Source organism: Heteronotia binoei, chromosome 1 (assembly GCF_032191835.1).
Source record: "Heteronotia binoei isolate CCM8104 ecotype False Entrance Well chromosome 1, APGP_CSIRO_Hbin_v1, whole genome shotgun sequence".
Classification (NCBI taxonomy): domain Eukaryota; kingdom Metazoa; phylum Chordata; class Lepidosauria; order Squamata; family Gekkonidae; genus Heteronotia; species Heteronotia binoei.
Window position 1 is genome coordinate 181542631 of NC_083223.1, and position 15670 is coordinate 181558300.

At 40.9% G+C, this 15670-nt stretch overlaps 1 protein-coding gene across 1 annotated transcript in view; it reads left to right on the forward strand.

Annotated features, from left to right (window-relative positions):
• DNAH8 (dynein axonemal heavy chain 8) overlaps positions 1 to 7289 on the forward strand; it is a 329757-nt gene extending 322468 nt beyond the window's left edge. Inside the window, exons 88-91 of the mRNA XM_060243601.1 lie at positions 1320 to 1472; positions 3949 to 4138; positions 5420 to 5541; positions 6831 to 7289. Of these exons, the coding sequence (XP_060099584.1) occupies positions 1320 to 1472; positions 3949 to 4138; positions 5420 to 5541; positions 6831 to 7118 (753 nt within the window). The 3' untranslated portion in view covers positions 7119 to 7289. The remainder of the gene's footprint in view (positions 1 to 1319; positions 1473 to 3948; positions 4139 to 5419; positions 5542 to 6830) is intronic.
• The last annotated feature ends 8381 nt before the right edge of the window (positions 7290 to 15670 follow it).

A 15670-nucleotide genomic window follows, 5' to 3' on the forward strand; every position in this document is an offset into this window, starting at 1 on the left:
TCCCTTGCCCTAACTTCCCACAAAGACTTATATTACCTTGGGTTCACCTCTCCTCAATATTCTGCTTCCAGATTCCCTCTATCACTGCTTGACTTTTCACCCTTAATGAATAATGTTGATGTTTCTCCTGTTGTTAGCATCTAATTGCTTGGTGCTGTCTATGATACTAGACTTCAGGATAAGGGACCTTGTTTTTGTAGTGAACAGTCTGGCTATGATTGGCAGGATATTTTTATTTATCTAGATTGGGATCCATGAGTTGTACTGTATTTGAATCACATGCAGTAGATTGGCAAGAGACAGTTATTACTTCAATGATAGAAAACACGCACAAGTTCCCAGATCTAGACTCAGGAATCTATAGTTAAAGAAGTAGAAGGGTTTTGAAAGATCCCAAACGGAGGCTTTGGGCACCTGCTGCCAAGTCAAATATTGGGCTACATGGACCAGTGGCCTGATTCCATATAGTGCAGCTGAGTTTGCATGCATTTCCCTTGCAGACATTAATTTGCAAGTATAAAAAGCAGAAATGCAATTACCTCATGCTTGTTATAGTGTCTAACTGGGATTTATTTATTCATATGCTTCATTTATATCTTGCCTATTTTCTCCAATGGGGACCCAAAACCACTTACAACTTTCTCGATTTTATTCTCACAACAGCTCTGTGAAGTTAGATTAGGCTGAGAGTGAGTGACTGGGCCAAGAACACCCAGCAAGCTTACATGGTAGAGTGGAGATTAGAACCAGGGTCTCCCAGATCCTAGGCCAGTACCTTAAAGACTAAATCACACTGGCAGTGGTATTGGTTCAGCTGGAGCTAGTGGCTTCAATCCAGACTAAATGTTTTTAGGGAGCACAAGCAGTGTAATTTTCCTGCCCCCCCCCCCCCAACAGCCTGAAATGCTCAACTCCCCAATCTTGTCATTGGGGGAGAAGTGAGTGCTGATAAACAAAAGGTCATGCTTAGTCTGTAAAGTGCTACTGGGCTTCTGTTTGATTTTGGTCATATTAGAGCCATGTACTCCCAATAGCACTTTCTATTTATGATTAAGGGAAAAAAAAACTTAGCAATTCAAGCAACTATCGAAGTATTTTATTGCTAGTGAGTTACCTTTACTCTCAACTGAATCCAACACGATTGTGTTGGATTCAGTTGAGAGTAAAGGTAACTCACTAGCAATAAAATACTTCGATAGTTGCTTGAATTGCTAAGGGTTTTTTTTTTCCTTAATCATAAATAGAAAGTCTGTTATTTTCTCAAGAATAAAATGTAATTATTTTGTCTTATTGACCAACTTTTCATTTTCTGTATTTAGGTTAAAGCTCGCTTAATTAAAATGGGACATCTCAATTCTATGAATATTTTTCTTCGCCAAGAAATTGATCGGATGCAAAAAGTTATCACAATAGTTCGGAACAGTCTGAGTGATCTTAAATTAGCCATTGAAGGAACTATTATTATGAGTGAGGTAACCAAGCATTTCGTCATTATGTACAATTACTTAGATGCAGAGAAAGAAGTACTTTTTTCCCTTTCTCACAATACAAGAATTCGTGGGCACTCAATGAACTTGCTGAGCAGTTGGGTTAGAACAGATAAAAGGAAGTACTTCTTCACCCAAAGGGTGATTAACATGTGGAATTCACTGCCACAGGAGGTGGTGGTGGCTACAAGCATAGACAGCTTCAAGAAGGGAATGGATAAACATGGAGCAGAGGTCCATCAGTGGCTATTAGCCATAGCATATTGTTGGAACTCTCTGTCTGCGGCAGTGATGCCCTGTATTCTTGGAGCTTGGGAGGGGCAACAGTGGGAGGGCTTCTAGTGTCCTGGCCCCACTGATGGACCTCCTGATGGCACCTGGGTACTTTGGCCACTGTGTGACACAGAGTGTTGAACTGGATGGGCTATTGTCCTGATCCAACATGGCTTCTCTTATGTTCTTATCAGGGTTAATAGTAGCTTAAGGAGAAGGTGAGAGCAGTGCATGAGTAACAGTGTGGTAGAAAGTGCCATAAAGTTTCAGCTGACTTATGGCAACCTCTGATGCAATTTTCAAGGCAAGAGATGTTCAGAGGAGGTTTGCCATCAGCAGCCTCTGCAAGGGTAATAGTAGTGCAGGAAAAATAGTTAACCCTCCCTGCTGCAACGCCATGACCCTGATCCAAATAATTTTCCTATGGCTGCTTTCTAGGAAAATTAAAGACATCAAGAGCTCTCTCATATTTTATCTGGTCTGACTTAATCTGTCTTAGGTGTGCGTGCACATGAAAGCTTATACCCAGAATTAAACTTTGTTGGTTTTAAAGGTGCCACTAGACTGTAACTTTGTTCTGTTGCTTCAGACAAACATGGCTTCCCACCTAACTCTGTCTTTCTGCTTGTCACTGATTGCAGTGCAGTTGCACTTATTCTTGAGAAGATTGTTTCTGCCTCGAGTGTGTGTGCAAGTACAATATTTGCCTCTTTGGCTGCCCCAACGTGCAGAGATACACTATACTGCCAGAAAAGAGGAAGTATAGGAATGACAATCCCCAGGTGGGGCCAGTAGATCCCCCAGTTTGGAGGCCCTCCTCCCACTTCAGGGTCATCAGAAAGTGGGGAAATAGGGAAATATCTGCTGAGCACTCCATTATTCCCATAGGGTATAATGGAGAATTGATCTGTGGGTATCTGGGGCTCTAGGGGGGCTGTTTTTTGAGATAAAGGCACCAAACTTGCAGCATAGCACCTGATGCCTCTCCTCAAAATATCCTCCAAGTTTCAAAAAGATTGGACCAGGGGGTCCAATTCTATGAGCCTTGAAAGAAGGTGCCCCTATCCTTCATTATTTCCAGTGGAGGGAAGGCATTTAAAAAGTGTGTGGTCCTTTTAAATGTGATAGCCAGAACTCCCTTTAGAGTTCCAATTATGCTTGTCTCAACTTTGCTCCCAAATATTTATTTAATTGGACTTGGCAACCCTAAGCAAGTATAGCATTAGTCTGTGACCTCCCTGAATCTTCAGTGTTGCCTGGCATTCCCAGGATGCAACTCAAATGTTTGTCTCTGTCTTTTCACCCCAGTGGCAATACTGCCTGTTGCTGGAGATTATAACATTTAGTTGTATCTACCTCTCCCAGTCTATAGCACTTAGGGTTGCCAATCCCCAGTTGGGGGCAGGGGATCTCCTGGTTTGGAAGTTCTCCCCCCACCCCCCGCTTCAGGGTTATCTGAAAGGGGGGGAAGGAAATGTCTGCTGGGCATCTGGGGGTATCTGGGGCTCTGTGGGGGCTGTTTTTTTGAGGTAGAGGCACCAAATTTTCAGCATGGCATCCAGGGCCTCTCCTCAAAACACTCTCCGAGTTTCAAAAAGGTTGGACCAGGGGTCCAATTTTGTGAGCTTCCAAAGAAGGTGCCCCAATCCTTCATTATTTCCAAATAGAGGGAAGGCATTTAAAAGGCATGCAGACCCTTTTCCACCCTTGCTCCCAGGTCCACCCCCGAAGTCTCCTGGCTCCATCCCCAAAGTCTTCAGATATTTCTTGAGTTGGGCCTGGCAGCCCTAGTAGCACTTCCTGTATGCTAAGGTGTGCATGCATATCTGATATTAGAATAAAACCAAATTAAAATATCAGAGAACAGAATCTTCCCAGGAAAAAAGGAGTCACTGATTATATTGAGCAAAGCCTGCCTCCCCAGTCACTGAACTATTAGTGTGATTGGATAGATCTGAATGCTTACAAATATTGCTAACTGTTGCTTGTTTTTCAGTTTGGATTAAGTTTAATATTGTGGGGAGGACAGGAGATAAATCCAATTAAAAATGTGTATATATATAATGGGAGCTTTTCAGTTCACTTCTTGATTAGTTAGTGTTTCAATGCACATCTCTAATAACTACTCATTTTTTAAATGAACACATCTCAAGTCATCAGCTACATATTTTGATTTTCATTTCTTCAGAATTTAAGAGATGCACTTGATAACATGTATGATGCTCGCATTCCTCAACTTTGGAAGCGTGTGTCGTGGGATTCTTCCACACTTGGATTCTGGTTTACTGAACTATTAGAGAGAAACAACCAATTTCGTTTCTGGATTTTTGAAGGGAGACCACATGTATTTTGGATGACTGGATTTTTTAATCCTCAAGGTCAGTGTTAGGAAAATCATATGTATTATACATGGTCCTATGTTTAACTACATTTTGATTTACTCAACACCTACATTTATTGTACCTGATTTTGTAGTGAATGGTACAATGGGATCATACAGAGGGGCAATTCAAAAAGTTTAGAGGCTCCCCCTCCCCCAAATTCTATAATGGGATAATTTACACTTGTCATATAATATAAAAAGTGATAATAACCGGTCATATTTTTCTTCATGCAAAAAGGCATTTCCTTTTATTTAAATAGGTATGTTTGCCTTAAGATATGTAAATAAAAGAAGGGTATGTTGTCCTTTCTAAATTACAAGTGACAAAGATTAGCTATGTGACTTTCACTGTAGTATTTAATTTTTTTATTAAAAAAAGAAAATGCTGTGCACTGTGGCAGGTATAGTGATCTGTCTGTTAGATGGATGAAAGTCTTGTCAAGAAACATTTCCATTTTTTGGTGTTCTAAGCAACATTGCTTTTTATCAGGGTCTTTAACCATTGCATTACAGTGCAAGTGGCCCATTCTGGACAAAAATTCTAGAACAGAGTCTTATAGATGGGTTAAATGTGAACTCATACTCTGGACATCTTTATAGAATTGTTCATCCTTTTCCAGCAGCCAGCCTCTACCCACCAGTGGAGCTCTGCATGTGTAAGGATAAGCAAAGAATGGTATTTACTATCAGAAAAACTTAAGAAGAAAAGACCATGAGACATAATAAATCATGTGCCACTTTGAGTGGCTGAATGACCACTTTGTAGTGTGGTGAATTTATGAGTGCTACCACCTAACTTCTGAGAAAATGAATTTGCTTCAAGTAAAGTGAAAATAAAAGCTTTTGCTGAAGTATACTTCCTTCCATAAAGAATTGTTTGTCATCTGTGAGCTTAAGATGGGAAGCACTAGGAATGTCCAGATATAAAATACAATCCAGACCAATAACAACCATAACTCTTTATCCCAACTATGCCTTTCCTCATAACTTGGCCAGCACTGTGTTTTGTTGATTACACTTCCTAGTTGATCAAATCCTTAATATTCTGGATAGGGCTAGTATTAACTAATAAATAAATAGCAACAGCTAAGTCTGCAGCACTGCTTTCCCTGTTTGTGTTATTTCCCATTATTTATTCCATTAGCTTCTGTCATTAATGTGTTCCTGTAAACATATCATACCTTGAATGCTTTAGTCACCAACTGCTGCAGTTTAGAAGGAGACAATAGATGGAGCTGTATTATTTACTTGCTTCATTTTTTCACTTATTTTGCAGGTTTTCTCACAGCTATGAGGCAAGAAGTGACTCGAGCACACAAAGGGTGGGCTTTGGATACAGTCACAATTCATAATGAAGTGCTGAAACAAGTTAGAGAAGAAATCACAGCGGCCCCCGCTGTATGTGTAAATCATATATCTTTATGGATACATATATGTGTATATATAGGCATTGATTTGACAACAAATTAAACTTTATGGTCATTCCAGATTTCAGTGCTAAAGAATAGACATTGTATTTGTTTTACATATAAGAAATGACAGTTGCTTGAATTCAGCAGAAGAGTTCACAGAAGAAGCTGGAAGACCAGATCTTTCCCTGCTATCTCCTTTCCCTACCACCTTGCTGTTTGTCCTGAAATGTTTCTCTCAATGTCAAGGGAACCTCATAAACAAACTCATACTGTCAGTTGGTCTCCCATCTCTTTGAGAGGATTTTCAGGTCAAACAGGCTCCTGGAAGGTGAAGGCAGGAAGAGACCTGCTCTGTGAATGTCTGCAATTTTTATGGTGTGTCCAATGCAACAGTTTTCTACCTATCATTATAGTAAGGTTCAAATCTAAGGATTTAAAAACAATAAAATAACTGGAGAGCGGAGAAGTGATTGAGGACCAACACCCCTATCATTATAGTAATGACAAAGTGTGAAATAGTGGAGATGACAGTATTGTGCTTTAATGCCAACTGGCCCTCATGTATATTCACAGAGCTCTATGCTCATACATAAACAAAGGACAAGGGCAGGACCTGTGGGCACAGTCCTGCTCCCCTCTGCACATGTTCAGTGTACATGTGATCAGATATTTGAAAAGGACTATTGTATCCATTTCTTGTAGAGAACTGAATTTGAGTAACTGACATTAATCATATTACAGAATCTTTGGGGTGGCAATTGACTAAAAGTTGTAGAACTCCAAATGCATTTTCTTTGTGCATACCATGACTTTGGTATAATGTATATCTATGTATGTATAGTGCATAGTGCATATCTATACTGAAGGAGAGAGAATATGGATTATTTTGTCTCATTTTGAAGAACTCAATATCTGAACATTTTTCACTCCAACTTACTGCAATTTCACAAACTTTAAAGATCAAATTTCCTTAAGAATTTCAAACTTTGCTAATTTACGCCATGTTGTATATTGAAAAGCCTAAGCTAATCCTAAAAAGTCTGCCAAGAAAATGTGATGTGATGTCACCCCATGGGTCAGTAACGACTCGGTGCTTGCAGAGGGGACTTTTTAATCCTAAACAGAGTTATATCCTTCTTGGCCCATTGCAGTCAATGAGGCTGGAAGATTGCAACCTTGCTTAGGGTTGCCCTGCAGATTACTCAGTCATGTAATAATTTTAAAGAACAGATTTTTTCCTCCTATGCTTTAATAAACATGCATTTTTCTTTACAGGAAGGTGTATATATTTATGGATTATACTTGGATGGAGCTGGGTGGGATAGACGAAACAATAAATTGACGGAATCTACAGCAAAGATTCTTTTTACGGTACTGCCGGTTGTGCATATATTTGCAATTAATACAACTGGGCCAAGAGATCCCAAACTCTATGTTTGCCCTATTTACAAGAAGCCAAGGAGAACTGATCTAACCTACATCACTGTAATCTACCTAAGGACAACTGTGTCTCCGGATCACTGGATACTGAGAGGAGTGGCCCTCCTGTGTGATGTCAAATAAATCCTCATCCTTAGACAACTATAAAAACTCTTTAAAATATCAGATATTGATCAAAAATATAAATTTGACTTGTTTCCTTCTATTTGTTAGCTGTTCTCTTCCTCCTTAGGCTACAGTGGTATTATTGCTCTAATAATTCTGCCATGTCACATTAATGCTTTGATAGCCTGTCTTTTGTCAGCTCTATTAAATCCTTCTGTTTAAATGTAAAATCAAGTCTTGATTTCTTCCTCCCTTTTCACTTGGGATGAAAATCACCCATTCCAGTTAGGACCTGTCAGTCCAAGTCACTAACCAGCTGAGCTGGAGTACTTAGATTTTATGGCCCAGCCATTGGGGCTAAATTGGCTTAAGTCCAGGTACTCTGTTTTAACTGGTTTCTGAATCAAGCTACCTGTCAAAAACTGCAGGATAGATATAAATCCTGAAAGCAGTTCAAAACTGAATTGCAAATCAACATTTTTCTTCTTGATGGACAGTGCAAGCTATAATACCATATTTCCTGAGGCAGTTCAGCCATTTCAAGCCAATGCTCAAAGTTTCATGCTCAAAAGCTCTTTCAGGGGAAAGTTTTTTCAGATGAATTTACAGATCAAAACCAGAAGTCATACCAGTAAAAGATATCTACAGGTGTTTGATAGCCAACGAAAAACATCTCTACCTGATAAAGGACTCTGTTGAATTCCTGCTCATGCACTGAGTATTTCATAACTGAAGCCAGACAGCACAGGAAAGTGTTTAAAGAATATTATGAATACTTGTAGGGATAATCCATTCATATGTGTTTTGGAGACTTTAACTATGCTTTATAGTTTCTGTGCTGATGCGTATTGTAAAAAAGGGTCTGTGACATTTAGAACAGAAAATGTATCAGTACTGCTATAAGGCAAGGTTTCTGCTATCACCTTCACAGCTTAAGTGATTCTCAGAGTCACAGACTCTAGTTCTTATGATACCATTGTTCTAATTGATGCATCAGTCAGTGCAATTGATACTGAAAAATAACCTAACCAAGATATGATACCCAGTAAACCAAAACAATTAGTGTAAGGCAAACTGATATGATATAATCAATAGGACAGTTGAAGAAGAATTGCAGATTTCAAGTAAATCAGAGACTCAGAGTGGCTCACAATCTCCCATATCTTCTCCCCCCACAACAGACACTCTGTGAGGTGGGTGGGGCTGAGAGGGCTCTCACAGCAGCTGCCATTTCAAGGACAACCCCTGCCATAGCTATGGCCATCCCAAGGCCATTCCAGCAGGTGCAAGTGGAGGAGTGAGGAATCAAACCTGGTTCTCTCAGATCAGAGTCCACGCACTTAAGCACTACACCAAACTGGCTTTCCTACCACAGGAAATAGAGTTATTCTCCTACCACAGGAAATAGAACCTTAACTGCCCATATGTATTCATCCTCAAATCTGCAGGGTTTCCCCCCCCCCCCTCTATTCTTGTTAGTAGAGGGGGAGGGAGTCATTTCAGTGCCTGCACTGCTGCACTAGGCAACAGTTGTGTAGAAATCAGTCATCTAAGACCAGAGTAACTTCATATAGGATTGCTCTTTCACACACCTGCACACCCATAATTTTTCTTCAAGGTAAAGACCCTTTCCTACCTGGCCCCCAAGCAGCTGCAGTTTCACTATACACTTTATTAATATATGGAAAAAGCGTTGCCATGTTGCACTCTGGAGAATCAATCTCTCTAACTGCCTCGCAGCTACAAAACAAGATGTAGTTGAGGCAGCTGATCTTCCACTAATACCAGTCTCCCTGCCAGTGTCCTACTTAACACAATGGACTCCAGTCCATATGGAAGCCATATTCCAACTATTACCTCCATGGGGAAAATGAGCAATGAGTCACAAAGATACCTATTCCCACCCTCATGTCTAGAGGCTTTAACATAACTATACTTCAACCTGTGGTGCCTGTATCTCTTGTCCCCTTGACCCTGCTGGTTTTTATTTTATTTTATTTGCAAACCTCCTACATAAAACCCTGCAGAATGAGGATCCACTTATTGCATCTTTAGAATGTGGGCTCTATCTTCACAAGCTTGTGTGGAATAAATTTTGTTAGTCCTTAATGTGCCTCAAAGGTTAGAAAAGATGCGAATGATGAGTAAGTATCCTATATGAAGTCGGCAAGGGAATGAGTGGATTCTGGCAGCACAGATCCCTGCAAATGGCCCTTATCATTGGACAGTTGTTGCTCATAAATAACAGGCAAGGCATTCACATGCTGAGATGACCCTTGCCAAACCTGTTTATCCCTTATCAAGAAGATTAAGGGATAAACAGTAATTTTGCATTTTGGTACAGCAGCCAATCATAGTTCACCTCCTTCTTTGGAGGTTTTTAAACAGAAGCTAGATAGCCATCTGACAGCAATGCTGATTCCATTAACTTAGGCAGATAATGAGAAGGAGGGCAGGAAGGGTTGCATCAGTGTTTAGTTCTTGTTGCCTTTCTTACATGCCCAAGGAAATGCTGTTTGGGGTCAGGCAGCAATATATGAACATATGAAGCTGCCTTATACTGAATCAGACCTTCGGTCCATCAAAGTCAGTATTGTCTTCTCAGACTGGCAGCAGCTCTCCAGGGTCTCAAGCTGAGGTTTTCACACCTACTTGCCTGGACTCTTTTTTGGAGACGCCAGGGATTGAACCTGGGACCTTCTGCTTCCCAAGCAGATGCTCTACCACTGAGCCACCGTCCCTCCCCTAATATAACAGGGATAAATGTAAAGTTTTGTACTTAGGTAGGAAAAATCAAATGCATAATTATGGGATGGGGGATACTTGCCTTGGCATTAGTGTGGACCATACACTAAACATGAGTCAGCAGTGTGGTGCAGCAGCTAAAGAGGGAAATGTGATTTTGAGCTGTATAAACAAAGATATAACATTCAGATCAAGCAAACTGATCAAGCACTCTGCTCTGGTTATACCTCACCTAGGGTGATTACGGACCAGTACTTTGGGCCGACTCAGAGACGGCTCTGAAATCGACCCAAAAATCCTTCCACACACAAACATCTGCCACCCGTCCCACACACCCCACCCCATCTTCCGGCTTCTGCAAGCCAGCTCAAAAAGTGGTAGCAAATTTCTGAGCCGACAGCCAGTTGCCCCATCTACATCTAGAAGCATCAGGGTGGATGCGCAGTGACTTGACTGTGTGAAAGCACCAAGCCACCCCAAGTCCCTCCCTGAAAAACTGTTGGGGGTGCTTGAGTGCATGAGCGCTTAACTTGTTGGGGGAAGAAAGAGCTGTCCAGCTTCTGAGGCGCCTCTGTGTCTGGAGGTGGCCAGCCACTTGGCAGATTGGATGCAGGTGCTTCACTGGGGAGCGCATGGAGACTTCGGGACAGCTCTTTTTGAGCTGGCCCAATTCAGGATACCTCCCAACTGCCCCAAACTGCCCATCCGTTATCACCCCTAGAATATTGTGTTCAGTTTTGGGCACCACAATTTAAGAAGGATATAGACAAGCTGGAACGTGTCCAGAGGAGGGCAACAAAAATGGTGAGAGGTCTGGAGACCAAGTCCTATAAGCAAAAGCTGAAGGAGCTGGGTATGTTTAACCTGGAAAGGAGATGACTGAAAGGATACAATCACCATCTTCAAGTACTTGAAGGGCTGTCATAATATAGGGGGTGGTGTAGTTGTTTTTGACTTTAATTGGACCAGAACCAATGGGTTGAAATTAGAAGAGTTTTCAGCTAAACATTAGGAAGACGTTTCTGACAGAGCAGTTCTTTAATGGAACAGGCTTCCTCAGGAGGTGGTGGGCTCTCCTTCTTTGGAGGTTTTAAAATAGAGGCTAGATGGCCATCTGACAGTAATGAGGATTCTGTGAATTTAGGGAGAGGTATTTGTGAGTCTCCTGATTTGTGCAGGGGGTTGGACTAGATTACCCTGGAGGTCCCTTCCAACTCTATGATTCATTTTCACATTTCAAAGGAAGCCTTTCTAAATTGTAGGAACACAGAAGAAAAAAGAAAAAGAGATAGGTAATATAACTGAACAGATAGAGGAGTTCTGTTAATTTTTCACTGCATCTTTCCCAAGACATATTGAAAACAGAAGAGAAATTTTGTTAGACAATGGAGAAAAAGGAAGGAGGACTGTTTTAGTAATCTTATAGTCTACTATTTAATGATTTCTCTTTAGAACAGAAAATCATCTTGGTGACGTTAACTTGAAGTCCTACACTTCTTCTTCTATATCCAATAGTACAGCTCTTAAACTATTTGATTTACTGTTGTTATATACTCCACACTTTCCTGAGGAACATCCTGTTTCAAATTTGAAAGTACCTTATTCAGAAGCCTGGTATACTGACAGTTGACATGAAAGGTTTTCTGGACCCTGTTCCATATCTCTCTGTCCCATGACCATGATTACTACAGACATTGCAACAAAGGATACTTATCTATGTGCTATGCTCATATGGCTGCCTCAGCTTTGGTTTCTTGCATTCAGAACTGGGAAGAGTATTGATCTCTACTTCACAGCCATCTGTATAATATGCCTGGTAATTTTGTCAGCATGTGACATTGTGGTGAGGTTTAGGGTACTCTGTCATACAGCAACCATGATTGTTTGTTTTATTTATCTAAAACATTTTTATGCCACCTTTCTATGCAATCGGAGTCCCCAGCGGCACACATTCCTCCCAAATAATTGTGCCTTCCTGGATGTAAAATTGGTGCTGTGTTACTGGGTGATGAGAACCTTTGCACTCATGAAGGATGTTTCGTTGCTGTTTTATCCCTCTCATTCACTCCTTAAGCACAAAATTCAGCTTTCCACCCAAACCCTTCAGTGTGGACAGCTGAATATAAACTGACTCTGCTAGCTACTGGCGCTAAGAACAAGAGACAGCATTAAATCTCTTACTAAAGGTTTAGCATATGTATTGTAGCAGGCATCATAATCTGAGTACAACAAGAAAGTTGCACTATTTCATTCCTAAATACAGATTCCAGTTCCCTAAAAGATTTGTTACAATAGCTTGCAGTAATGTGCCCCATGGTTCGTAAGTCTTGGCTCCCAAACAAGGTGTAATAACATTTAGCGAGCTCAGGGGGCCCTCTGTTTCTGTTTCCAATTGTCTGTGTAGGAAATGAACTGAAACACATTTATCTGCTGCTGCTGCTACAAACACCAGTTCCAGAGCTCTAAAATGACTTTTTTTTTAACAATATCAACAAGACATGTTCTCTTGAGAACCCCAAAGAGCTATCATTTGTCAAGATACTTAATGCTGTCTTTTTTGTCATTGCCCTGAGCAGCGCCTTTCCCACATCAATTTGTTTGGAACTATACTGAAAACTTCACCATAGTACAAAATAATCTGGAATAATAGTACCTTTTGAGGTGTTTGCGGGTTCTGTGGGTGATGTGGCTGAGAGATCCCTGTGGTGTTTTCTTCCTCATTAAGTAAAGATAAGCATACAATGTAGTAATTAGGACTAGCCCAGGAACTGAGTGTCATTGTCAAATGTTTTAACTGCAGTATTTTACACTCTGCTTCATCCTGAAACGTGGATGACCAATTAACTGAGCTCACATACACATAAAAGAAAAAAAGAAGAAAGAATGTGAGTCACTGCAATTTTTTTTTTTGTCTCCAGCTATTGCTGAAATATGTGAAACGAAACCAGTGGATCTCATACATGGTGAAGATTAAGCCCAGAGATGCGGGTTGCCAGATCTGTGTTGGAAAATACCTGGAGATTTTGGGGGTGGATCCGGGAGAGGGATGTGGTTTGGGGAGGGGAGGGATTTCAGCAGAGTAAAATGCCTTCAAAGCAGCCATTTTCTCCAGGGGAGTTGATCTCTACCAGCTGGAGATCAGTTGTAAAAGCGGAGATCTTCAGGCCCTACTTGGAGGCTGGGAACCCTACCAGAGATTTTAGGCTTCTTGAAACTCATCCATAGGCTCCAAATGACTTCTTGTAACCCATCTTGACATCTTTGTAACCTACCAGGCACACTTCACACAAAAAAGTACAAATCTATTTGTGTGTTCCTTTCTCTTTGCTAGGGAACTGGTCCGGAAAGATAATTATGGGTATTTTAAGGCATTATGTCCCAGAGAAAGAGAGGCCAAACCACTTTGATTTTAAAATAACCCAGTAACAAGGATCCTATAAATATAATGGCATACTCAAAGTAATCAGACTTTAAAGTGGAGCTAATTTTTATACCACTTTCCCCTTGAAATTAACAATCCTGTTTGAACTTGCATGTTACTGGCTTTGCTTCATCTGCTTCTTTTAGCCGCTTCATCTGCTTCTTTTAGCCGCCCTGTTAGCCGCCCTGAGTCCGCCTGGCGGGGAGGGCGGGATATAAAAATAAAATATTATTATTATTATTATTTTCAGAAAATGCTGTGTCAGTAGTTTCCTCACAAAAGAAAGTAACTTCTCCCATCAGTTCAGAGACAGAGCAATGTACCTTCTCATTGTAAATCATTAGAATTCTGCACTAGCCCAATAATCTGTTCAAGGGGAAAATTTGCTGTTACACACACCCTTCCAAGACTCACCTTATTGGATAATATTTCTTAAATTAACTTTGGATGGAACTCCCCTCCCCCAATTTATTAAGCAACATTTAGCAAACTTAAACTCCTTTATAGGGTTGTCAGATCTGACTCGAAAAATACCTGGAGACTTTGGGAGTGGAGCTGGGAGCAAGAGTGTGACAAGCACAATTGAACTCCAAAGGGAGTTTTGGCAATCACATTTAAAGGGACCACGCTCCTTTTAAATGCCTTCTTTCCATTTGGAATAATGAAGAATGGGGCACCTTCTTTTGGGGCTCATAGTATTGGACCTCCTGATCCAATCTTTTTGAAACATGGGAGGGGGGGAGTTGGAATTAGATGCTATGCTGAAAATTTGGTGCCTCTACCTCAAAAAGTAGCCCCCCCAGAGCCCCAGATATCCAAGATCAATTCTCCATTATACCCTTTGGAAATCGGTCTCCATAGCCTGGAGTGCCCAGCAGACATTTCCCTCCCCCGCCCCACGCACTTCCAGATAACCCTGAAGTTAGGGGAGGGCCTCCAAGCTGGGGGATCCCCTGTCCCCAACTGGGAACTGACAACCCTACTCATTTAAGTGCCATTGATTTCGCTAGCAGTCAATTAAGCAGATGCTACTTGTCATGTATATATGTCTATGCCTTTAAATGAACCTTCACAAACTAGTTTCTGTTTTCCCCTTCAAGATCTGTATGGGAGAGGTCTCACTTAGTGAGTGTAGGTTGTAGTTCCAGGTGTGTGTGAAACAATATTGCCTGACAAAGTCTAGAGGCCACAAGAGGAAGGTTGCAGATCTAACATGTCTGGGAAATTATAGATGTTTATATACAGATGCTAGAAGTGTCCAAGGTAAAATGGAGGATCTGGAATACTTAGTGTCAGAGGAGAACATAGACATTGTGGGCATTTCAGAAACTTGGTGGGATAATCAGTGGGATACAATGATTCCTGGATATAAATTATCCATGATAATCAGTGGGATGCAGTGATTCCTGGATATAATATCAGAAGGATAGGGAGGGAAGGATCAGAGATGGAGTAGCTCTGTATGTCAAGAGAGGGTATACAGTCCAATAAGACTGAATGTAAGAGAAATAGATTCATTTACAGCAACACTATGGGTGGAAACAGTGAACCCAAAGGAAGCTTAACTCTGTGGATTTGTTATTTTCCACCAGCTCAAATCTTAGAAGATGATTTAAAAACAGGAAAAGAATTAAGAAAAACAGCTAGATAAAATAACTGTGTCATAATAAGTGATTTTAACTACCCACACATTAACTGGGTCAATATGTGTTTAATCAGGAGAAAGAGATTGGGTTTCTAGATACTCTCAATGGACATACCATGGAGCAGATGGTCACTGAATTTACCAGGGTGAGGCAGTCCTGGACTTAGGCAGGGCTTTTTTGTAGCAGGAACTCCTTTGCATATTGAGCCACACACCCCAATCCTCCAAGAGCTTACAGGGCTCTTCTTGCAGGGCCTACTGTAAATTCTTGGAGGATTGGCTACATCAGGGGGTTGTGGCTTAATATGCAAGAGTTCCTGCTACAAAAAAAGCCCTGGTCCTAAGTAATGCCCAAGACCAGGTGAGAGATGTAAATGTGATACCACTGGTTGGAAACAGTGACCATAATGCTATTAAGTTTAACATTTATGTAAATAGGGAGTGGCCCAAAGAGACCAACATAACCACATTTAATTTTAGAACAGGTAACTTCTTTCAAATAAGGTGGCTCATGAAGAAGAAACTGAAAAGAAAAGTGTCATGATCCTAGGCCTAGTGAAGCCTACTGGCTCCAAGGAAGCCTGTGTTAGTGTAAGCCAAAATGCCCTCAAAACGACATTGGGGAATTGTCAGGTGGGCACCTGGCTTAATCAGGATCTTTTACCTGTTTATACAGGATTCCACGTCCAGAAATTAATGCTTTAAAATGTTAGGGACTCTAATTAAATAAAACAATTAAAATTTATTCCAGCAAAATAT